Raw genomic sequence first — 25,117 nt, 5'->3', positions numbered from 1 at the left:
TGAAAATTGACCGCTTTATGCTGAGCTGTTGCAGATGTTGATATTATTATTCTTTAAAAAATTTACGAGTTTTATCAAAGATTGCTATGATTAATATGGGTGTCAGTCTGATGGATGAATGAAAATATTTTTACATTAAAGAATATATTTGAATTTTTGTTTGTGCAAAAAAGGATTTCAAATTTTATATAGATCTACAGGATGTCTCTAGCATTTGTCTCCCTTTTTTAGGGGTTATACATTGTTAAATCAGGGGGCGACCGACAATAGGTAAACCTGATCTCTTTTTGTGTAAACTTTGTATGTTACGTTCTTTAAATAAAATCGTTATTATTAACATTATTATTTTAATCATTATTACTAGTATCAATCAGTGTAAGGACTCACATTATCGGCGTAGGACTCATTTTAGTGTTGCCCATTTCACGTCTGATTGTTAGCGTTCTTAGCTTAACGGTATTATTCTACAATATCAGGTTTAAAGCCGTTTTAATTTTTGATATACATTGTAATTGAATAAAAAATGCCTTGCTAGAATATTTTATAATATTAAATTTCAGATTGCTAACATTTGTAAAGTCATGGCCGAGTTAAAGACAATTCGACATTTAGATGGTGTTGAAAGTATAGCAAACAATGGGATGCCTAGTGTAAGCAAAGGCGTAGATAACAAGGCGTACTCTGGTTACTATGACACCGAAACAACACCTACGCCTAAAGATGGCAATAAAGACAATGTGAAAGATAGTAAGGTATGTGAAAAATGCCCTTTGTCTCAATACAAGCTTTTATCTGGCTGCTGAATGTTGAAATTTACTTGAACATGATTTTTTTAGTTGTCCATTATCAACTTGGTGGGAATCTGGCTCTGGTCTCGGGGCAAAGTCTTATTTCTCTCTGTTTTAGCAGTTTAAGGGTTAACATGTAACGAATGTGTCACGTGTCACTATGACTAAATTCATTATTGCGATCACCTATTACAAAAACTTTTAGATAAATTTTGAATCATATTAAATATAAAAAAAAATCTGTGATAATGTTTTTTAAGTCGTTGTGCCAAATGGTGTATTAAAGCTCTTATACTGCATTTGAAATGTCCTCATCCCCGTTCATTCATTTAGTAGTGCTTATATATTAAATGATCTTAAAGGATACGGGCAGACCGACCCTGTACCGATTGTATATGACGTACCGAGGGTTCACAACCAACATAAAAAACTTTAAAACTTACAAGAAATGATAGTTATGACACAACAAAAATACACCCGATCGTTGAAGTGAAAATAATCATGTAAATATATGTATCAAAAACAATAATGTGAAGTTTGTCGAAAAACAATCGCTGGGTGAGTATTGATAACGGCACTCTGTGTTGGGCAAGATTAGCATGTTCATCCGATTGCATCAAGCCGATCATCGGACACAAGTTCGAACCCTGTTATTTTCAGTGTAAAGTATTCCGTATACCTGACTACATGTACGTTGTTCGTCTATCGGATGAGCGAAAAAATCGGACCTTGCAGCGTTCCTTCTATCGCAAACGAACCATCAGATGGTATTTCATCAAGGATTTCATTAAAGTAAAAACTTTGTATGATGAAAATATTGAACTGGCCAGAATCGATGTGTATATTTTTCCATGCCTAGGCCACCTCCACATAGGCACATAAATATTGAATCTACGGCAGTCAAAAGATGACACTTCCCGAGATTACATTTCTTACGCTATAATCTTTAAAAGGATATAGAATATCCCAAATTGATCGAACTCATGGCCAACACATGGCCACCGCTGTTGGATGAATGATAAATGGAAATCCTGCCTTAATCTATAGATACTCATGCGTCTTTCTAATTCTGTCTAAATTAATCCGTGATAAGAGTGCATACTGTTCCAGCACTTACAATTGTACTCGACTTAATTGTACTCGTCAAACTAATTAATAATTAGACATATTCTTAATTCAGCCTATTGTCTGTAAACGAAATGTCATGGACCTGTGTATCAACTACCGTAACCATAGGTATATGTAAATAACATTTAGGCCTTGAACGTATAAATTTGATATTCAAAATAAAAACAATATCACAAAATCTTTCGAGTCGTAGAAACGTTGAAATGCGTTTAAGTAATGCTTTCAAATTACTATCGTGGCAAAATATATTTATGCAATATTTTCCGTTTTCGTCTCAAAATGAAATACATGTAGTTAAAAGAGTGCGCACAGGTGAATGAATCATTATCGTATGTTAAATATACAACTCTCGGATGATGTGAGACGATTTCAAACTTCATTAAAGCATAGGCGCGTCTTTGTAGGTATTGTCTAAAGGTCGGGATTCATTTTATTCAAAAGCGACATGCGTCCGCTTTTAGTAAAATTAAGAACTACCATTAAACATGTGAAGATGGTCGGTATCAATTATAATTCAAATTACTTCTTCAATATGATAAATTAGATATATTAAGTAAATATACAAGCGTACTTTTACTAAGTTCTGACATTAGAAGGTATTAATAGTACTGACTTGAGTATAGGGACTTGATAATTCAATTTGATTGATTGATTGATTGATTGATTGATTGATTGATTGATTGATTGATTGATTCATTGATTCATTTATTGATTGGTTGAAATAAAAATCTGCTAAATGGTCGTCATATTTACTTTTTAGTGAGCGACCCCTGCTACTGCTTGGCCTAGACAACGTATAGACAACCTAACTCTCTCTCTCTCTCTTTGTTTGTTTGTATGGTTTGTTTGTTCGTTTCAAGAGGTCATTTTTAATAAATAATACTTACAGTTTAGTTGTTCAAACAAGACTTTGGTAATTAGTGAATATATTTATATATCACTTATTGTGTTTAATACATTAAGTAAAAGTAATTTATGCATTGTCATTGACATTGTAGTAAATGAAATTCTGTTCATAATCTTATACTACTTGTTCATATCTAGGAATATTCATCGAGAAAATTCTATTTAAGATGAAAAACAAAATGGAATTAATGGTAAGTCGGTTTCTATCTTTTTTCCTTACAAAAATAGTCACTGGTTTAGTTTAGTTTAGTTTAGGTTTTAGTTTAATATTATTTAATGCAACTATTATTTACATAAATATATGTAAAGTTTCATGAATTGTACAAAACCAAATATTCAAAAAAATGGGCCGGGCTACAACATTACCAACAGCCCTCCCAACATTGTTGAATATATCATATTTATTCTGGTACTTTTCACGCAATTATTTGTAAAGGCTTGTTAAAGAAATATAACATTCGTTTATTGTTATTCATTAATAATCATACAGGGGGGATTCGGAAAAAATAACAACAAAAAGCAACTAAGTCACTAGTCACTAGTGCTAAGAAACATAACATACTCGTAAATGAATATATAATACTATCAATATATTCTATTCAATAAATTCTATAAAATATTGTCATATGAAATCATATGAAAATGATAATTTAAAGAAACACATTCACTGTTCGGTTATATATCTGTTTTATTTTATTTTTCTGTTCATCCATATATCTCTTTGTCCGAAAAGGTTTTTCCGGAAAAAAATATCGGAAATTTAAAATTCTGAAATTTAGTTTATCTAAATTAAACGGAACAAAACAATGACGTTTCTTTGGGACATTTTTTTTTTCAAAAATACTCAACTTAAAATGGGAGACCGCCTGAGAGTTTGATTCTTAAAAATGACCCCTAAAATGTTAAACAGATGATGTAGTACAATTAAACACGTGTGGAATTCAGCATATGCTAACGCTCAAACATTTACATCAACGTATATTTATATGTACAAAGCATATGCTTTTATTTTTAGCAAAAGTTAGAATCCTCTTTATTTATGTGTTTTTGTTGTTGATTTTTGTTGTTTTTTTGTTGTTGTTTTCAATTCAATTTTATCTGATTTATTTTCTCCTTCTTCTAGTACATAAAACATAGATCTATTATCAAATGGCATTGAGTTTTTTAGGAATCGACACCGTCGGGTAGTCTTTTTAACAACTAATTTTTTTCTTCAAAAAATAACAAATGAATATATTTCCTTTTCATTAAATTTCTTTATCTATAATATACAATATAATTATATTAAAAAAGTCGCAATATCTCAACACTTTCTTATAAGAGAAAAATACAGTAACTTTGGTTACAGAATAGTAAAACAATTGATACATGTAAGTGAGATCTTGTGAAATATTAACTTTAATTTACAACTCGTGTGACGGAACATTTTTGTCAACATGGGTTGTCAGCTAGGTTTAGGTTCAAAAATGCAAAACAAGCGATTAATAAGTTCAATGAGCACATGGAATTGTTGTTGTTGTTGTTGCTGCTGCTGCTGCTGCTTCTTCTTCTTCTCCTCCTCCTCCTTTCTTTTCTCCTTTTTCTTCTCCTTTTTCTTCTACTTTTTCTTCTCCTTTTTTCTCCTTTTTCTTCTTCTTCTTCTTCTTCTTCTTCTTCTGATGATGATGATGATGATGACGATGATGATGACGATGATGATGATGATGTTTTTTCCCAGAAATTAAACATCCTTGGCTGAACACTATTTTACTTCTGACTTAGTTATATTCGGTACACTAGTCACCATATTGTTTACTTAACTGAATCCCCAAATAAGTTCTGGCGGATAACAAAGTTCACTTTAAATGGCAGTATAGCTCACCTGTTTTAAAAGCTAAAATACGTCAATGGAACGTGCTAAATCAAACAACAAACAAAACATTTTAATGAAGAAGTACATACCTTGCATTAATATATGCTGTAGACGTGCTAGTGAAATAAACAAAAATGTGCTAACTTAAAGACAAGGCCGGGCGACATACTAAACTAGAATTGCGTTAAATAAAAACTTTAGGGTAACATATTAGCTAATGTTTTATCACATTTGTACTGTTAAAGTGGTGACCGACTTGGGATATATCTAAAACCTGGGTCCCGGACCCGGAATGACTCATCACTGTTCTGTTCTGTTCATTAACTAGTGCAATTGATAACGAGGCTTTAAAGGGACTCCACTGAGGTCTTTTGACATGACTCGTTTTTTCCCCAAGATTTGTGTACAAACTGATGAAAGTCTGGATCAATAAGTTGTGTGCAAATTTTCAGGTCCCACCTTCACCCTATTTTTTCCAGAATTATCATTTTATTGCGCAAAATAACTCAAACAATTTGGTATTTTCTGGTAGCCGTTAAAGTGAAACGATCCCAGGGATATGACAAATAATTTGCTTAAGTCAACGTAAAAATTCTAAATCTTAAGATATGCCAATTTAACATTATCTGCATGGGTTTTACTTGCTATTTAAATGTTAAAAAGAGTACTTTGATTAATTGCCGTGCAAATAACTTTACAAATGATGTACTTGAAACATTACATTGTCAGCATAGATAAATAAACCTGGAAATATTTAAATGGTTATTTCTATCTATTTACACAATAGACATTTGTGACAGCTGGCCAGTTATTATATCGATCCATATGTTAGCCAATTTCATGACATAGTGAAGGTTAAAATTACATTAAATTTTGTAAATGGAGGATTTTCAATACAAAAAGTAAGAGTCAAATAATGACAAAGATGAAAATACGGTAAGTCTAATAATTTTTGAATTAACAAAGTTATTCAACATATCAACGAATAGATCTATGTTTAGTGCAAGCCATTACAAATCTGCAAAATCAATGTAACATATGCGTAAGGTATATGTTGTTATTTTTTTTTTGTTGTTGTTGTTGTTGTAGTCGTCGTCGTCGTCGTCGTTGTTGTTTTTGTTGAATTCTATATAAACTCACCATAACCTATTACTCTATACAGTATATTGTTGACATTCAACTCATCAAAATCTCAAAACAGGATTATTTCATAGTACAAAGTTTTAAAAATGTTTTTTATTCAGTAAATGTTTTGGAACTTATTGTAGTGTCTTAAAAATGTATTAGTTTAAGGTCTGCTGTTATTAGTTTAAGGTCTGCTGTTATTAGTTTAAGGTCTGCTGTTATTAGTTTAAGGTCTGCTGGCATTTATATGACTACAGTATAATAATAATATAATTTATTTCAGTATAAATGTGTATACAAATATGGTATTTCATGGTACAAAACGAGAAACAATGTCACATAATCATTGTCATTAGTGAAACAATAATAAACACTTATTATGACTATAAATAAAACATTAAGATAAGTGCTTAGAAGATTTACTTGTACACAGTAAAATAAATAATCATTTTAAAAGACCTTAATATTTAAAAGATATCAAATATCTTCAGGTAGGTTAAAAAAATCAAACTTTTAAATGTTAAATTAATAGGAGAAATATGTTCAAATTAATTAAAGCCAAAGTTAAAGTAATTCACAATACCCTGTGATCATTAAAAAGCGCGTGCTCTTTGCGATGCGATTGATTATTAGATATAGAGCATCGTGCTAAAACTCTCTGAGATGTACGAGGCCGTTGTGGAGCATGAACAACTTGTTAAGAATATTTCTTGGTATATTTCCACCATGTATTGGAAATTTCCCGAAAATATTTTAGTTCCTGCGGATCTGTAACGCCTTAGTAGCAGACTTGATTTTTTCTTCTCTTTTATCTGAAATTTATAGATTTTCTGGACCATAACATAATATTAAGCACTGATTTAGTAACTTATAACTAAAGTGATATTGTAATTTCATTTTGGATGTAAAAGCCACAAAAAGAATTTCTCTCAGTAGGAACTATACTGTCTGAAAATTGTAGTTTTCATGCAGTAGTTCCGAACGAAATATATGAGTCACGTAACGGCAGTATTAAAGACGCGATTCCATTGATAGAGTCTCCCGGTGGATATTTAAGTTCTATCCTTTGTTGTCGGCGCTTATCTGATTGGTGAGTCATTTTTGTCCAGGATTTTCTTATTTTGTTTTCGATTTTGTTTTTGGATGGTTTTATGATATAAATGCATTTTTTATCACTCATTTTAATGTTACTGTAAACTACAATTATAATGTTACAGTGCCATTTATAAAATAAACTTTAAATGTCGTATAATAATCTTATAGATTTTATCACCTAATTATTGATTGAAAAAAAATTTTTTTGGTCATGCTTGATGTAGGTCTAGATTAAAAAGGTGTATGCAAAATTTCAGATTATTTGCAAAATTCCGTTGTTTTTTTTCCAGAATAATTATTCTAATTGTTAAGTTAAAAAGCGTTGGAACGCTTTTTCTCTCAAATCAGGACAAGAATAGCTCAAAAGCACGATTGAGGTATCTAAGTCATATGTATTAGCTTTTGGACCTCAGTGGGGTTCTCTTTAATCAGTCTGGTAAATCAAGTTAAATAGTTTAAATAATTTTGGTTGCACCACTTTTGGTCAGTTTTATTATGTAATTCTTACTAATGAACATGAACCTACAGATTATCATATGATTATGGGACCACCTTATTAAATGTCACGTATTTAAAGTTGACAGACGTGATAACGCAATCGTTGACATAATATGTAAATATATGAAATAGGTAACGTTTACTGATCAATATACAAGGTCACAATATAAACTTTGACAAGAGTTGCATCGTTTAAAGCAACAACAACATTTATCAGTATTGCCTACAATGTAAATATATTTTGTACCAAACCTAATACAGCCTGGCATCATTTTCCAACATTTTTAATTTCATTTTTTTTTTGAGAATTATGAACGAATAATGTGTAAAACAAATAAGCAATACATTCATTTAACCATTAAAATTTATTCATTTCTAGCGTTTCTTCTTTGATGAATGATTTTAATGTGTGGTGTAACACGGACAAAAAAAAAGAAACATTTAATCAATTAATTTACAGCAATTTGAGTGGAATCTCCGGGAATATATTGTATGCATGTGCATTAACAAAGGACGTGCTTGATAAAACACTCCATAATCTAAATTAGACTAAGTGTAATCTAGGTAACTATTACCATTCCTGTCTATTAACTTTATATTTTTTATTCAAAACTAAGAGTAACACGCTTAAAATCAAAATTATTCAAATTATGATACGTTCTAATAAGTTAAGTCAAAGAGTTAATTAAAGTTATTCACTAATATGATTGTGATTATGAAATCAAAATCTAGAGCATTCGATAAATATCTTTTTTTTTTAAAGTAAAGCAGGAGATATCGCAATGTATGCATAAATTTATTTATTTTTTTTTCATAAAAAATAAACTTTTAACCTTTTCTGGTTTTATATATGTATGTTGTAGAAATATTATGATATATGATATATATGGTTGTTTAAAAAGTCGTTTGTGTAAATGAAATACACTTGAATGATAAAAGTGTTGGATACTTACGGGTTATTTTATATTACTGTAGATTTTTTTTCTTTTAGAAATTCATAAAGTATGACATGAACTTTTTATACTAAACTTTATACTCGTGCAAAACGTGCTATTTATATAAAACAAACAATATATTTTTGCTGTATTGATATAGCAGATGATAAATTGTTCTAGAAAAGAATATATTTTTGTTTATATTGAATCATTTAGAACTTTATCTCAATATTTGTTTTCAAGCAATATTTTATAAGAATATCCATATGATACATTTGTATATTTGAAATACTTATTGAAAGTGTGCGCATTGCGGACCAATCCACTTAAAGATACATAAATACAGTGGAAAGACATATCACGACCTACTGCTTCGTTTACACTACTGACATTTTAACCTATTTACCTGAAACATTTTCCTTCTTTATTGCTGCGATTCCTCTACCTCAAAACATGCTGACTCAGCGATATTATCTTCCTGGAATGACGTCATAACGAATCTAGAAATAACGCAAATTAATAGTTATAGTCAGCCATACTTTTCGAAATTTTGGATATTTATTTGTATAACTAATAACATTTATTACCAAACTTTTACAAGTGCGGTAAAAATTCGTGCTTTAATATCACAAGAAGGGATTCTCATAAAGATGAAAAGCACAGATATAACATACGTAGAATAAATGTTTACCTACTCAAACGGTGTAGTAGGGAACTGCGATACAACAATCAATCAAAATTTAGGCTGTACGGCACCGCTTGCAATAGATCGGATTGTATATTAATTGTTCACTGAATTACTGTTATTGTATTAACAATTATATTAAAGGATATTTTCTGATGAAACTTATTCTGAACTACGTTACTTCAATTTAAGCCCTTGTAAATTTTCCTAACACTTTTTTCTAACATTTAAGCTGTATGCCTCCAGATGAGGCGATATATTTCAAGAAATCAAACTTGAGAAACAATATATCAAGATTTTAAGAACATGAAAATTATTCAAGATGGAAGTAAAAATTTACATGTTATGTGCAGTTAATGACAGATATTTCATGAAAAATAGAATGAATCTGGAGGTATGCTGCTTTAAGCTGACAACAAGGGTAATGCCGATGACGGATACTTGGATGAATTATATGGACTTTGTATCATACGTTACTTGACTTTTATCATTTCAGAACACAGACAAGCCAAAGAAAGGCTCCAAGAAGATGCAGACAGCAATTTTGTCGGGGCTACAATACAAAGTTGACGATAATCCTCCATGGATTTCAACTATTCTGCTAGGCTTTCAGGTAATAAAAATCTGGCGAGCATTATCAGTTCAATTCTGTTTTGTCGATGGTCTTTGCTTTGCTTGTACAGCTCTTTAAAGCGGCCTTCAGCATTTATTTTCTGTCGGAAAAGGAATTATGTGTTGTTTCAATCTAAGTATTTCAGTGATTTTATCTCGGAAAAGAGCATCGTATCACTGTAAGGCAATTTATAACGCGTAAGACGTTAGTTTCTAAAATAGAAGATCGGGGAACTTTCCTAATTGACATATAGAGAGCAGACCGGCTGATGAGAGTTACCGAGGGGTTCCCTTATTGTTGATGTATAAATTGGCAGTAAATGTCATTTGCGACCTTTATTCTTTTGATTTGATAATTATATGACATAATGTATCTAAACATAACATATTGAACCTTTAGCTTTAATACACAAATCAACCATAGCAGTCCTAAGTAGATTGCTTACAGATGCAATATACAATTATAACCGCACTTGCAAAGACTCAAATCAAAGCTCTATTAACTAATAGAGTGGAAAATCAATAGTATTCTAATTTCTGCTTTGCAGAAACATTTCGCTCCAGAGAACTGTTAATCTCGGCAATTTAATCATAGCGTCTCACGAAATCGATTTTTCGGGAGTAATCTGCAAGCGCTGTCTATGCTTTTCTTAGTGTCTTTGTTATAAAATTGAGAAAACAAAATCCGTAAAGAATGCCCGAGTAGACAAAATTGAAAATGTTGCAGTAAAGTCTTTCAAAGACGGTAGTGGTAATTGCAAGGTACCGTCCGCGCGCCCTGTCAATCCAACTGATATTGAATTGAACTTGTAAAAATGTTGAATTTTGATACATCCGCAGATATGATCATATGACAGTTGTCATCGAACCTTCAATGTGACACTGTGTCATTCCATGAAAAACTGCATATGCCCCCATGTAAAAAATGCGTGTGCTCTAAACAAGAAAACAAATGGCGAACTAAATAAAATTGAATTCTAAGTAATATATGCGTCATATACACCACTATGGACAAAATATTGTAGTTAATTTCGCTGTTTACACATTATACAATGTATTTAATAAATATCAGGATAACTTATGATCAGATCTTTTATATAAAAAGCTTGTCATTTCATCATTTTCAAAATATATTTATTATCCGGAAAATGGCGGGATTTGCCGAAGTTTTCGGACCATATGATGGTTAAAGTTTTTACAGGGAAAATATGAGGGGTGAAGAATGCAGAGACAAACCAGTATAAAAAGGTCAGCTGCAGTCCGGTACATGACCACGAATTTTCTACAGTAATACAGTCATTATTTTTCATATCTGCTGAAAAACAAGAGCATAATAACTGAATGACGTAGTGTTTATCAATTATGTAGCTACACGATTCTTTGTACGTTTAATGTTGTTTTTATGTTACTTTTCTATAATATGTCTTGTTTATGTTAATGAATTCATGCAACGAAATCATTCTATAGTTCATTTAAAAGTGATAGTTTTCTGAATGCTTGTTTGTATAGAAAAGTGATAGTTTTCTGAATGCTTGTTTGTATAGAAAAGTGATAGTTTTCTGAATGCTTGTTTGTATAGAAAAGTGATAGTTTTCTGAATGCTTGTTTGTATACATGGCCAACTGTTTACTGAATGCTTGTTTGTATACATTGCCAACTGTTAAAGAAACAGTATTTGCCATCTGTAAAGGTGATATATTTGATAATGCTGGTCGGAAAACATTAAATGGTGACTATAAAATATGGTGACAAATTGTGACCCCTTGCAAACGCAACGACAAAGAAATCAGTGTTGAATAATGTTATTAAGGTATTTACTATTCCAAACGTGTTGGTCTTTTCTTTTTCCACTTTGAAGCCCAAATGCAAAGTTCGACGTTGTTGTATGCAAATGGCCCAAAATTAAGTTTTCATCTATGTTTCTTTTTATTACTATTTCAGCATTACCTTATGTTGTTAAGCTCAAACCTGGCAACTCCGGGTATAATGGCTTCGGTGATTTGTGCTATTGGCATTCCCGAAGAAAACCACGTGAAGTCTATCCTTCTCGGCAACATGATATTTGCTTGTGGAATTTGTACCCTCGTGCAAACCTTCTTCGGTGCTAGGTAAGATACACTCCGCCTAAGCCGAACTTCTTGTGTAAGGTGTCCTGATTCTTATCTCATTGTTAATTATCATGTTAGCAGCATTTAGAGCTTATGTTTGTATATCATATACTTTTGTCGAGGCTTCTTATCTTTCAACAAACGTCTAGCGCTAAGCGTCTTATTACTTTATTTTTTTAATTCTGTTATTTATTTTTTTCCCATAAGAAACAGAGTTGGAAATAAAATCTACCCCTTCTGTACTCCGAATTAGAAATAAAAGTTAGCACGGAAACATATAATTACTAGTATGTAATGCTGATTTAAGATATGTTTCAACAAAAAAATATTAAAGGTACAAATAAATGAACCATGAAATAAGATAATGGACATCTTACAATTTTGTTCGGCGCTGGAATAATATATTTCATATATTTTACTCTTACATACAGTATATATTACTGTTTTGTCCAAAATTGTTCACTGGCATTTTTTTGTCTTTGCAATTCACTTTATTGTAATATTTCTATATATATGTACATATAAACACGCTGTGAGAGTATTAGTTTGGATATTTAACTGAAGGAAAATGCCTCTTGTGACTGAAAACTGTTATAAAATATATTTTTATTATATCGGCAAACAAATTGCATGAAGATTTGTGAAATATCCATTAATCAAATGTGTTTTACCTTTCTTGCATGTGCGTACTGACATATCGCGTATTTAAACAACGGAAGATGTAACAACTGCACCTGTAGTCTATTTTGTTTATTATAGTTATTTCTTTTTTTGCAGGTTCAATATCAATTCCTTATTCTACTACAAAAAGGAAATCTGAATTCAATATTTGATTTTTTTTCATTATTATTATTATTATTATTATTATTATTATTATTATTATATCAACAATTATTATTATTATTATTATTATTATTATTATTATTATTATTATTATTATTATTATTATTCGTTGGTTCATTAACTAAAATGTCGCTTATGTGCACCAATCAATCTTCAGTTTGTTCAGCTTTTTATCAATGAACCATTTCCTATCATTATGACAGGGTTAAACTCGTCTTTTACAACTTTATACCATACTGCAGTCTATGCTTATGCAATATAAAGTTTGACAATTGCTAGAGGTACACGATTCTGTGTCGCCCAGTTGCAGTCCGACTCTATTTGTGTGTTTTATGTACTGTAGTTTGTTTAGGAACAATAAGGTTTAGTGTGGGTTTTAAACCTGGTCAGTGGTTTATCAATGCTGCTGACGTCACAAGGGTACTAAAAGTTCCATACTTTCAGATTACCAATAGTACAGTGTCCAGCTTTTGCGTACATTGTTCCTATGATAGCGCTGACCAAAATAGGACAATGGAAATGTGATGCGAGCAACGTTGAAAATGGTCTCAACTCAACAACAACTCGTAAGAAAAAACAAAATACCATGTAACCGGTTGCGGGAATTCTTACACAAGATTTGTATTCCATATTTGATTGATGTTCTGCCATCTCAGTAAAAGTAAAAATATAATTTTTTACTTTGGATCCACCGGGGTATTACCTAATAAACGCAAATGCCTTTTTATAAGGAATACTGCAAAGGTGGATTTTTTGAAATGGCAGGGACTATATTTTACGTGTTTGTTTAGATGTAAGTGCTTTCAGGAATTTCTGAAATATAACTTTATTAAACAATGTCTGTATGAGGCGAATATCTATCATTAAATATATATTATATATATGCATTCTTTAAATCAATTTGATTAATATCAATATTTGATTTAGATGAATAGTACAATTGATTAAACGACATTTTTGCTAATTCAAAAGAAATCAAAAGAAAAACAGTGGCAGCATTTAAATCAACATCTCTAAAATAAGTAAAATCATTGAGCCGCATTTTATAAACGTTGAACAATTTTCTAAGAAATACCTGAGAGCTGTTTACAATTTATCTAGATTGCCTATGCTCTTGGTAAGTAACCGACCGGGATCATGTACAAAAGGTTGAGGAATCTGAAAATAAAGAAACATGTCTTTCCACCCAAGAATAGCTATGTATTGGATGTGATTAAGAAGAAAAGTCAGTATATTGGGTCGATTTTTAAACAAAGATAACTGTTTTTAGGTAGCTTAAGCCAAAGAAAAAAAAAGGTTAGGAGAAAAGACATAACGTTTTGTCAACCATATTTAAATGGAATACACCGAAAGAAAGTTTTTAGACGAATTTATAAGTAGGGGATGAACATTACCAAGAAATAAGAATCCAAGCTGTATCAACAAAGCTGATAATAATTTAAAATGGAAGTAACGAAGGTGGTGATATAAAGAAGAACTTTATTAAACTAACAAACATAAAAGAAGCAAGGGTTGAGACACTGAAAAATTAATTAGGTATTTAAGTACACAAAGGCTCATCATGCAGGTGGATAAGGGAAAGAAACCTGCAGAGATATAGAAAAGGTGAACAACTGAATAACGACATGTTAAATGGACAAGGCAGTAAATAATAACGGAGGAGAATAATAAAGAAATCTACATTTCAGATGTTCAAAAGTAGACGATATAGATTTATTTATGAAAAGTTTACGGAAGGCGAAGGATAAATGCAATCAACTCGTCTATGCTTATAACTCAGTTAAAATAAAAGTGACAAGAAATGGCTTTGAAAAAATATAGGACCGCGGAAAACCTGGTTTTTTTTTGTTATTTCATAGATCTTTATTTAAGAGCTTTCTATATTAACTACATGTTCTATATAACTTTTTTTTTTAATCATATGGATATTTATTTCTTCATCCATTAATTCATTTGATTTATATTCTGAAAAAGTGTTTATAAGTTTGAATGGAAGCAAATCTTGCTAAAAGACATTGCTCATCACCACTATCCATAACAACGACAAGGTCAAATGGAAAAAATACATTTAGTATAATTAAAACATGTTGATTTTGAAATACAATATGTAACAAATGTATTTGGTAGAAAATTTCTTTTAAATTGGAATGAAAAACTATTGAGCACAAAATAAGCAGAAATGAAAATTTATGTTCCTTTTTGGACAAGTATATTGCTAGTCACGGACGATTTTAACTTGCTGCAAAGTATAATTTTCAGTAAATATCATTTGTTAATAAATCGAATTAGACATATAGGCCTACAATCCCTTTGTAGAGAAGGGTAAATGAACATTAGTGTCTAATTATATTTAATTGCGTTAATGGCGAAGGAAAAATGTAAAAAATATAAGATGAAACACAACGTTATTGTGAGAAGGATTTTTCTATTTTCGCCGCTTCCTGACAAAGGTAACTGTATGTTCTAAGACGGGTTGTTGGTAAAATTTGGCTTTCACACCATTGGTCGGCTTAAGAGGAGAAATGAATCAAATAACCATTGAAAATTCTACTTATATTCTGTTCTTCCATGTAAATATTACAGGAAATACAATCGCTTACAAATGACATTCGACCGAAAAAGAAAGAATGAGATAATATTGTATCATTTTGATTTTTTTCCCGAGAAAATGACATAAATCCATTTATTTTTCTAATATGATAGGTACTTTGTGCTGAAGTACACATGTTTTGACAATGACAATATAAACATGATATTTAACTTCTTTTAATGATATAACAACGAATCGATATTTCTAGCCTTGGATTTTATTTCGCTCTGAAAATTTGTTTTGAACACTTAGCCTTCTCTATGAAATCTAAAATGAAAATATTCAATGTAAACACCCTGTAATTCATATGGATTCAGAAGATACCACGTAATTCGTGGGTATAACAGACACTATTTGCTGCTTGTATGGAGAAATCGTATATTCACACATTACCTATCGAAGAACACTTCAGCATTAACAAGAAGTGAAGAATAAAAATAAATAAATACAACAGAGTATTGACACTGTGTGTTTTGATTTACCTGAAAATGAATTTTCGCAAATTTCAACAACGATTTTAAACAACAACACTACGAACTGAGGGATACGAATGTCAAAATGAAAAGAAGATTGTAGCATGTTGGTTGAATGTTGTTGCAATTAATTTATCACAGTTAACACATTAAATTCAAAACTAATCGAAAAGTATTTCTATGTGGATCTTCATTTTTGGAGCAAATAATCTTTTACTTATTCGTGTAGTTTTGGTTTGAATTTCAAGTTGACATTTTTTTATAATTTTGTTTGTTTGTGTTTTATTGAATGTATGATAGAGGGTGCTCTGAAATGATTATTTTACTTGAACATTAATACCAAACAGATTGTGTAATGTCCTCTCCTACGGAACGTTTAATGATTTAAAAGATAATATATGTGAAAAAGTCGGGTGAAATAAATAGTTTTAAGAAAGAATTTGTCTATACAAACATTACAGTCATTCATATATAAGGAAAAGATATACATGTATTTACAATTTGCTTACTTTTTATTATACCATGGTGATATTGATTTAAAAAAAGAACAGTCTAGCATACTTTCATCTTTCATTTAGTATGTGTTCCGATGATTCCAACGCGATTGTTTTTTAATTAATTACATTTGATTAGTTAGTTAGAATGGGGATTTGTTTAATGAATAAGGCATGTTAAATCCTGTTCGGTACATTTAAACATCCTTTCATTGTAAATGGTAAGTCTAACTAGATCTAGATCAACTGCATTCAGGGCAAATTCGATCATGTTCCGAGTCGTACCCTCCCTGCCATTCATAAGCCCACTCTCTTAGGTACATTCTCGTTTTCTGTCCAATGTTTTGATCTTTTTAAACCTGACAATATTACATTTTCGCTTTGAAATAACCAGCAGAAATAACCCCAATACTAACTTTTTTATGTGTTAAAGATATTAGATGTTACTTTTATTTTATTAACAAATGTAAGAATGATCATTAACACACTCACTTGATTTAAGACTTTTAGTTTAGTGGGTTTTTTTTCAAATGTGGAAAATTTAGATAACGATAAACACTTAATATATCTAAAGATTTTTTTATAAAAGATCAGGGAATTTATCAGAAGTTTAGTGTTGTATAAAACAATTGATCGTACAACAGTCAATCAAATGTAAAAGCGTGCAAGTAGTTTGTGCATCCCGTCTTTAGTTTGTTTGTTATGGTTTAAAAATAACATCATGTGTATTTTAAATCTCAAGACAAAAATTGTATGTGTTTTTTATATCTATTTTAGATATGAATGTAACCATGGATGAAGAGAAAGAACATATCAAAAGAATAAATATGGTATACACGTTTTATTCATCAATTTTTGTTCAACTCTAAAAGACGTGAGGTCATATTTCTTTTGAAATTATTTTTTTCATCTTTGGAATTGGACACACATTATTTCAATTTATTAATATAATAAGATATATTGATATTATTATTTTATTAATCAAAACCAAATACTTGATTTAGGTTGCTGCCGTTGGAATGTATAAAGCTTTTATAGGATAACATTTACGGTTTTATTTTTCTATATGTATGTGTAATTTCTTTTATTTTCAGTTAACTGGTACAATCATGGTGGCCGCAATTCTTGAGATATTTATTGGTTTCAGTGGCCTGGTCGGCGTATTGTTACGGTTTATTGGACCATTGACCGTTGCCCCTACGATTATGTTGATGGGTCTTTCTGTTGCAGAGACAGGCTTCAACCTTGCTGGTCAACACTGGGGTATTTCTGGAGGGTACGAACCTTTCTTAATTCAATTCTACTTAATGGTTTGCAACACGAAATTATCATTGGCGAATTCCGAGCAGCCATATGTCATTTATTCTGATATTGACCTTCATAATTTGACACTTCTGCTGTGACATAAATACTGAAACTTATAGAGTGATATAAATTCCTATTAACTGGTCAATTACATTTTGCAAGAGTATGAATAGAAAATAGCACAGGATTGCGCACCGCACGAATGTAATAAAAGGTCTTTCATGTAACAATTAGCAAATCAATTCCAACGCATTAGCTTGATTTGCTCGTAATAGAGTATGCTATTGCAACTTTTTCGGCACTTTCCGTCAGTCTCAGTATAAGGTTATTGTAAATAATAGCCGAGATGTTCCGATTGTGGAATATGGAACCGAAAATCATGTGGCTATTCCAGCATTTTATATTTATTTTCAGTACCATTGTCCTGATCATACTTTTCTCTGAAGTTATACCGGTGTTTGAAGTCCGTAATCCATTTAGTAAAGGACGTGAACAGAAGATGGAGTTCGTATTTCATAAAATATTTTCTGTAGGTATTCCGCTTTTACTTTTACCTCATTTAGATGTGTTGAAGAAGTTTCCCAATTCATATTACATATCAAAAAATTGTGCAAAAAAATCGGCCCATTTTTGATAGCATAAAGTAAAGTAAAACTCAGATGATGTAGCAGATATCATGCATTTAACAACGCTTTATTTATTTATTTAAAATAAGCTGAACTCTTACTCTTAGATACAAAAAAGGGTGGATAACATAAGGAAAGAGTTTTTTCGAAGAAGTTCATAAATAATGAAAATAATAATAATATGTAATGTGTCTTTAATATGTTTTCATCAAATATATATATGTACATGTATATATGTTGACTGTTATATGATTGTATTATAGGTAATACTGTCTACATGTATAATGTGGTTTCTGTGTTACATCCTCACGATTACCGGTGCTCTCCCGGATGACGACAGCACGTACGGGTATAACGCCAGAACTGACCTCAGATTAAACGTCATAGATGAAGTTCCATGGGTCAGATTCCCTTATCCTGGTATATACATTTTGATGCTTGAATAAAATGTTCTAAAACTAGTGATCTTAATAATTGTCTGTATCAAAAAAGGAAACTTTGCAAACAGTCATAGTTAAGTTGTATAAAACGGAAGAGCGACCTGAGCAAAGACTATATTTAAAACTCTTTTTAGAAAGAATGGCATGAAAACAAATGATAATCAGCACTTTGTATGTTTACTGATGTTTTGGTTTATGTTTTTGGGTGAGTTTTAATTTCGTCAATCTTTTAATCAAAACTATAAGACAAACGTGGTATACTTAAATTCTCGATAGACGCTGTCCGTTTTATGTGCTCAAACAAAACTTGTATACAATATACTGAACTTCATTGTCACAACAACAAAGAAAATGTGTTTAAATATACCTAAATATTGTTGAATGCATCTTCGTTTTATATGACAGAGGCAAGGAAAGTCAATATTAAAATGTATTTTGTACATAACTAGGTCTATATTATAGTATTTTTTGTCAGGTCACTGGGGAGTCCCAACATTCAACTCCGCGTTTTTTGTTGCTATGGTTGCTGGCGTTGTTACCTCCATCATAGAGAGTATCGGAGATTACTACACATGCGCAAGACTGGCTGGTGCCCTGCCTCCACCACCCGCTGCGGTAAACAGGGGAATCTTTATTGAAGGCATTGACTGTATCCTGGCTGCAGCAGTGGGCGCAGGATTCGGAGTGACATCATGCAGTCAGAATATTGGAGTTATTAGCTTGACAAAGGCAAGTTTATTTTCTGATCAGTTAAAAAGCATTTTTAATTTTAATCATTTCATTTTTCTTTTTTTCTGGTTTATATTCTTCACGGCAAACATCTGAAAAACTTTGAAAATTAACACTTCTTACACAATCGTTTTGCTATAATGCTAAGCTTTTGTCTGTAAATATGGGAAGATAAATACATATGAAATTAACCGTATCAAATGTTTGCAACCTTATACTCTTAAATAAGAAAAAACATGAAAGAAGAAAACAAGTCCATGTATAATTATGTTAAACTGTATTAATATAACATTTCTTTTAAAAAATGCATATGACTTTATAGGTTGGTAGCAGACGAGTAGTTTTGGTAGCTGGGTTTATTATGGCGTTATTTGGCTGCCTGGGTAAATTCAGTGCCCTGGTTGTAACTATGCCTGACCCTATTATTGGAGCATCTTTCCTTGTACTATTTGGTACGTGAGTTGTTTACTTAACTAACTATTTGTCTACCGAATCGTCCGTGGACGAGTGGTCAAAGTCATTGACTTCAAACCATTTGCCAATCCCCACTGTAAGTTTGAATCCCATCAGGGAATTTTGCTTCCCGCATGTTAGGAAGCTACCCAGGTAGCATCTGGATTTCTGCTCAGGTGTCAGGTGTGCCTAAATCAATGCATGGACTTTCTACACTAGTAAAGCTTGAACGTCGCCATATAACCTCTACTGTATTGGGTTGACGTGAAAACAAACAAGAAACAAACAAGTATCCAATATATTTATTTCTTTTGAAGTTCACTTTATAAGAGTCAAACACATTTTTCAATTATTTAATGGAACAAACTATAATTTTTAGCTCTTTCTGCAATAAGTATAACTATAAATCACATGGGGGACATGATTGTGACCTATCGATGACTCGAACTAATGACCTAAGCATTAAACATGACTGTGCTCTCTTTGAAAGTCAATAGTACTGAATAGAATGATAAACATAATATCTTTTAGAGGGCATTAATGTTAAACCTTTGCATTACATTATGTGTTTTCGGCATTGTTACAGTGACCTCCCAACATATCTCCTGTACATTATAAAGATATATTAATATCAATTATATTTCAGGTGTATTGGCAGCAGTAGGGGCCTCTAATTTACAATATGTTGATCTCAATTCATCTAGAAATCTCGTCGTATTTGGTATATCATTGTTTCTCGGTCTGGCTTTTCCAAACTGGGTTGTGGCTAATTCCACACTTATCGAAACAGGTAACTTGAAAACATCCTTTATAATACTGCACGTTTGTAACATCACTTTTCATTGCAGTCAATTTTCTAAGAAATCTCTCTCTTTTTTGCTTTTGCTGTGAGTACGAGTCCACTCAAAGGACATTGGATTATTTTATTTCAGGAACCTATCCGGCTTACTTAAGTAACGTCGTTGCCTGTTCGTGTCCGAAAAATGCACGGAGAAGCACGATAGGACTTCTTCCACCAGTAAAGCTGAAAAACTCGTCATATGACTTTTACTTTGTTTGTGCGGCGACTTTATACCGAACAAAAAGGTGCAGTAAAATTGGTTTTGCGTGTTGACGTTTTGTCGTGTTAAAAGGCATCAATAACACAACAACTTGGTGTAGATAAAGCACTACAGTAACAACATATGTTTGTTTATTTTCCAGGCAACAATAGCTTAGATCAAGTGATAAATGCACTTCTAGCCAACAATATGTTTATGGGATGCTTTTCTGCACTGGTTCTGGACAATGTGATACCTGGTGAGTATAACATGTAAAAAGAAAATAAATGTTTTTGTTCTTTCTCATTATGACAGTTTATACACTACAACTTTTTACGTATGATTGGAATACTTTTATTTGGTAAAATGGCATAAATCTAATACTTGGTTACTTGTCGTTAATTGTAAGTAATCGTGCACAGTTCGTTTAGATATTCCGAAGTGTACTGAGAAGTGTATGTAGAGTGTTCTATTAGATTCTTTTTCCATTTTTTTCTTTCCTGATAATGAAAATGATAATATAATTTCAACTGAATGTCACTATACGTATATAAACAATATCTTTAAACCGCTTAAGTTTTTTAATGTGCCGGGCTTGCTTCTTACAAGATAGACCAGTTCATCCATCTGTCAACGTGTAAATATAAAAAGGGTCGAAACAACCCTTTACAACATTGTTTGTTCTAACCTTTCTATCACCCATTACAAACAGCAAGAATTGACTGAAAGAAAAATCAATTAGTTAAAGACCCATAATGCCTCAGAAATGCTTTTATTGTTATTTCTCAAAACATTTTTTTAATTTTAGTGTTCTTTTAGACTATCCAAATCATTACTCACTAATTAATTACCTGCACCATCATTTTTCATCGGTTGCTTTTTGTCACTAAGCACAGTTATAGTAAATTAGTATTTTGTATGGAAGTCAAAATACTACTTTTTTACATGTTTCTACCTTTTTGACAAATCATTTCACATTTATCGCTACTTTCTTCAGGTAATAAGCACTTAACATTGTTTAAAACCATTATTTAAACATGATAAATTTCATTTTTTTTTCTCTTTCTAAAGAAGTAATAAATAATTTGTTACAGGTACGGATGAAGAGCGCGGTATCATAATTTGGAGAGAAGTTCCTGATTTCTCTGATGAAGAAGATGACGACATTGATGAGATGGACAATGTTAATCTCAGTCTCAAAACGTATGATCTTCCATTCGGCAATAATCTAATTAGGAACTGGAAGTGGGGGAAATATGTCCCCATCTTCCCAACATTTGATGGGTTTGACGGGTCAAGGTGTCCCTGTAAATGTCTACAAAGTAAATCGTTGAATTCCGATGAAGAAATTGAAGTTATACACAATGGGTATGAGGACGATAGTGAAAAGAAATCCAAGCTCTCTGAATTCTGAATACTCAATGTATGCGTTGTCTCATGTTTAATAAACTGTGTTCAAGCATATAATTATAATATATAAACATTCATGTATTGTCATATATAAATACGGACTCAATTGTAATTACTTATGAAATAGAATCACTTGTGATTATTTAGGTTTCGTTTTGATTAAAAAGGTCGTCAAGGCACAAAAACAACGATATATCGCTGGTGTATAAAAAAATTCAAACTAAGTGTAAAAATCATCTAAAATAAAAATTGATGGAAACATATCCATAGATTATTGAAAGAAACGAACAAAAATTGAATCTGACCATGATATATTCATATTCACTCGTGAAATTATCAAAACTGTATGTCAAATATATTTGTAAGGCAAATATATATGAAGTTTACTTTCAATCAGAAAGTACTTGTGTTCAAGAAATATTTAGGTGCTGAAAAAAAAAATGGTTATGTTTCACTAATGTCTTTGCTTAACAAAATGTCTTTGCTTTGTATATTACTTTATTCCTATATGCATATTTATCAATTATTTCTAATCTTGCTCATTTCATTTATTTTAAATCAAAAGATGGACACTTTCATTACAAAATTCTGTAGGTTAAGATTGAAATATGAACACAGGCGAAATGAGAAATCATGTATAACAACCCATGGAAATAATAACCCATCCCCATCCCGGCCCCCAATCCCGGCCCCAAATATCATCCAATGTGATCAGTGATTTGGGTTCATTAACTGTTTGAGGATCTTCATTCATTTTGTAAAAAAACTATAATTTTTACTGTAGATACTCCTTTTTCTTGTATGTCAATCAGAATATTTTATACAATGCATATAAACAGAACGTGTGTGTGACGAGTTTCCTCTGCAGTGGCATTACTTTTAACCGCTGTGAAATATATTTCAGTCGCGAATTTCTAAACTAGCTCTCAAACCTCAATTTCAAGTATGATTTAAAATAAAATAGAGAAAAATTGAATCCGTAAAGAACGCCTAAAACGGCAAAATTGAAAATGTTGCAGGCTCGATTGAGTCTGCGCATTGGCGGCAATGATAACTGCAAGGTACGTCCACGCCCCCTAACTCCTTAATCAGAAAAAAAATCAGTTTACTTTGTATCAGATAATTTATATTATTTTGATTATGAAGTGTTGCCTTCCAAATTTGAAATATTTTGGCAAAGAATATATTTTGAATGAAATTACATGTATATGATATTTTCATGCCAGTTTTTACAGTATAAATGTTTTAGCCGACAATTGTATCTGACTCTAAAATTGTGTTTACATGTCTGACAGTCTTTTTTTCCCATTATACTCATAGATTACTGTATTACTTAATATGACACTGAGCCAGAGTTTGTGAAATTTATAATTATGCGTGAAGTCTGATCAGGCTTAATACTATTGAATATACATAATAGTAAGTAAATACAAAAAAAAAACATTAAAGGGTTTCCACTGATGTAATTTGACATGATTTTGCAAGAATTGTTCACATTAGGCGAAATTTTGGACAAATAATTTGTATAGGAACTTTTAAATCATTTTATCATTCCATTTATTTCCAGTATAATATTTCTTGTGCAAAATGACTCAAAATAGAGAAGCATTCAATCGCTTCGCTCATATCAGGCTAATATTAGGTTAATATCAGGTTAATATCGACCAAAAAAAAAATTGACTTTCAGTTTAATTCCGACTATACCTCTCAATTCTCATTTGGGCATTTTTCAATGGCACCAGTTGATCTTAGTTAGAACTTTATTGGTTTTTTTAGATGTTTTTTTAGATGTTTTTTTTTTTGCATCTGGATATCGCTGAAACTCCTTTAAACTATAGATGGACTGTTCCTAATTCAAAGTGAGTCAGTAATGTTAAAGATCACATTTAACCTTAGCCGTATGGTAAAAATTAGGTTATGTCGTTGTTTTACTTTTCAGTCGATTAATCTGTATATTATTTAATACATTGTTTAGCAATTTTGTTTCCTTTTTGTATTTTTTATGTATATTTAGCATTTTATATGTATATCACAATTATTTATATATATCTTCCGGATTTTTATAAATAAAAAAGTGAAGCTTGATCATGGATTTGTTATTTGACTGGTGAAGAATCGATATAAAATTGATGACAGAAGATGATGTATTACATCTAACAGTTAACGGTGATTATTATACCCCCGCACAACAAAGTTGTAAGGGGGGTATACTGGAATCAGCTTGTCCGTCCGGCTGTCCGGCCGTCGGGCGTCCGTCGGTTTTTTCTTGTCCGCCCAATAACTTAAGATTCCTTTGACCCACAGTCTTCATATTTGGCATGGAGGTTAGTCATGACAAGTTGATGATCCTTATTTATTTTGAGGTACCAGGTCAAAGGTCAAGGTCACAGGGGCATTGACTTCAAAAAGCTTGTCCGCCCAATAACTTAAGATTCCTTTGACCCATAGTCTTCATATTTGGCATGGAGGTAAGACACGACAAGTAGATGACCCCTATTGATTTTGAGGTCACCAGGTCAAAGGTCAAGGTCACAGGGGCATTGACTTCAAAAAGCTTGTCCGCCCAATAACTTAGGAATTCCTTTGACTCACAGTCTTCATATTTGGCATGGAGGTTAGTCATGATGAGTAGATGACCCTTATTGATTTTGAGGTCACCAGGTCAAAGGTCAAGGTCACAGGGGCATTGACTTCAAAAAGCTTGTCCGCCCGATAACTAAAGATTCCTTGGACCCATAGTCTTCATATTTTGCATGGAGGTTAGTCATGATTAGTAGATGACCCCTATTGATTTTGAGGTCACCGGATCAAAGGTCAAGGTCACAGGGACTTTGACTTTAAAAAAGTTTGTCCGCCCAATAAATTAAGAATCCTTTGATCCACAGTCTTCATATTTGGCATGGAGGTTACTCATGATTAATAGATAACCCCTATTGATTCTGAGTTGACTGGGTCAAAGGTCAAGGTCACAGGAGCCTTGAC

The 25,117-nt window shown here is 31.7% G+C and overlaps 1 protein-coding gene across 4 annotated transcripts; it reads left to right on the top strand.

Annotated features, from left to right (window-relative positions):
* The first annotated feature begins 562 nt into the window (after positions 1–562).
* Positions 563–24,220, top strand: LOC132713491 (solute carrier family 23 member 1-like). Of its 4 annotated transcripts, none has more exons than XM_060696115.1 (13): positions 563–752; positions 9,509–9,625; positions 11,566–11,732; positions 13,020–13,141; positions 16,910–16,962; positions 17,227–17,408; positions 17,852–17,966; positions 18,327–18,483; positions 18,979–19,232; positions 19,555–19,684; positions 20,332–20,475; positions 20,889–20,984; positions 21,820–24,220. In XM_060696115.1, the coding sequence occupies exons 1-13, from the start codon at positions 582–584 to the stop codon at positions 22,137–22,139; spliced, it is 2,028 nt and encodes a 675-aa protein (XP_060552098.1). In that variant the 5' UTR covers positions 563–581; the 3' UTR covers positions 22,140–24,220. The 4 variants fall into 4 exon arrangements, with proteins under 4 accessions (XP_060552098.1, XP_060552099.1, XP_060552101.1 ...); XM_060696116.1 differs by lacking the exon at positions 563–752 and adding an exon at positions 2,876–3,013; XM_060696118.1 differs by lacking the exon at positions 563–752 and adding an exon at positions 5,501–5,610.
* Positions 24,221–25,117: the final 897 nt, after the last annotated feature.

Source organism: Ruditapes philippinarum, unplaced genomic scaffold (assembly GCF_026571515.1).
Source record: "Ruditapes philippinarum isolate M1 unplaced genomic scaffold, ASM2657151v2 ctg8232_1_1_1_1, whole genome shotgun sequence".
Lineage (NCBI taxonomy): Eukaryota > Metazoa > Mollusca > Bivalvia > Venerida > Veneridae > Ruditapes > Ruditapes philippinarum.
Note: the sequence above shows the minus strand (reverse complement) of the source record. Positions and strands in the feature narration are given on the sequence as shown.

Coding starts and splice junctions, on each gene's coding strand:
- LOC132713491 (XM_060696115.1), top strand. CDS start 582: ATGGCCGAGTTAAAGACAATTCGACATTTAGATGGTGTTGAAAGTATA. Junction 9,626..11,565: donor CTATTCTGCTAGGCTTTCAG/GTAATAAAAATC, acceptor TTACTATTTCAG/CATTACCTTATGTTGTTAAG. Junction 16,963..17,226: donor ATATCAAAAGAATAAATATG/GTATACACGTTT, acceptor TTTTATTTTCAG/TTAACTGGTACAATCATGGT.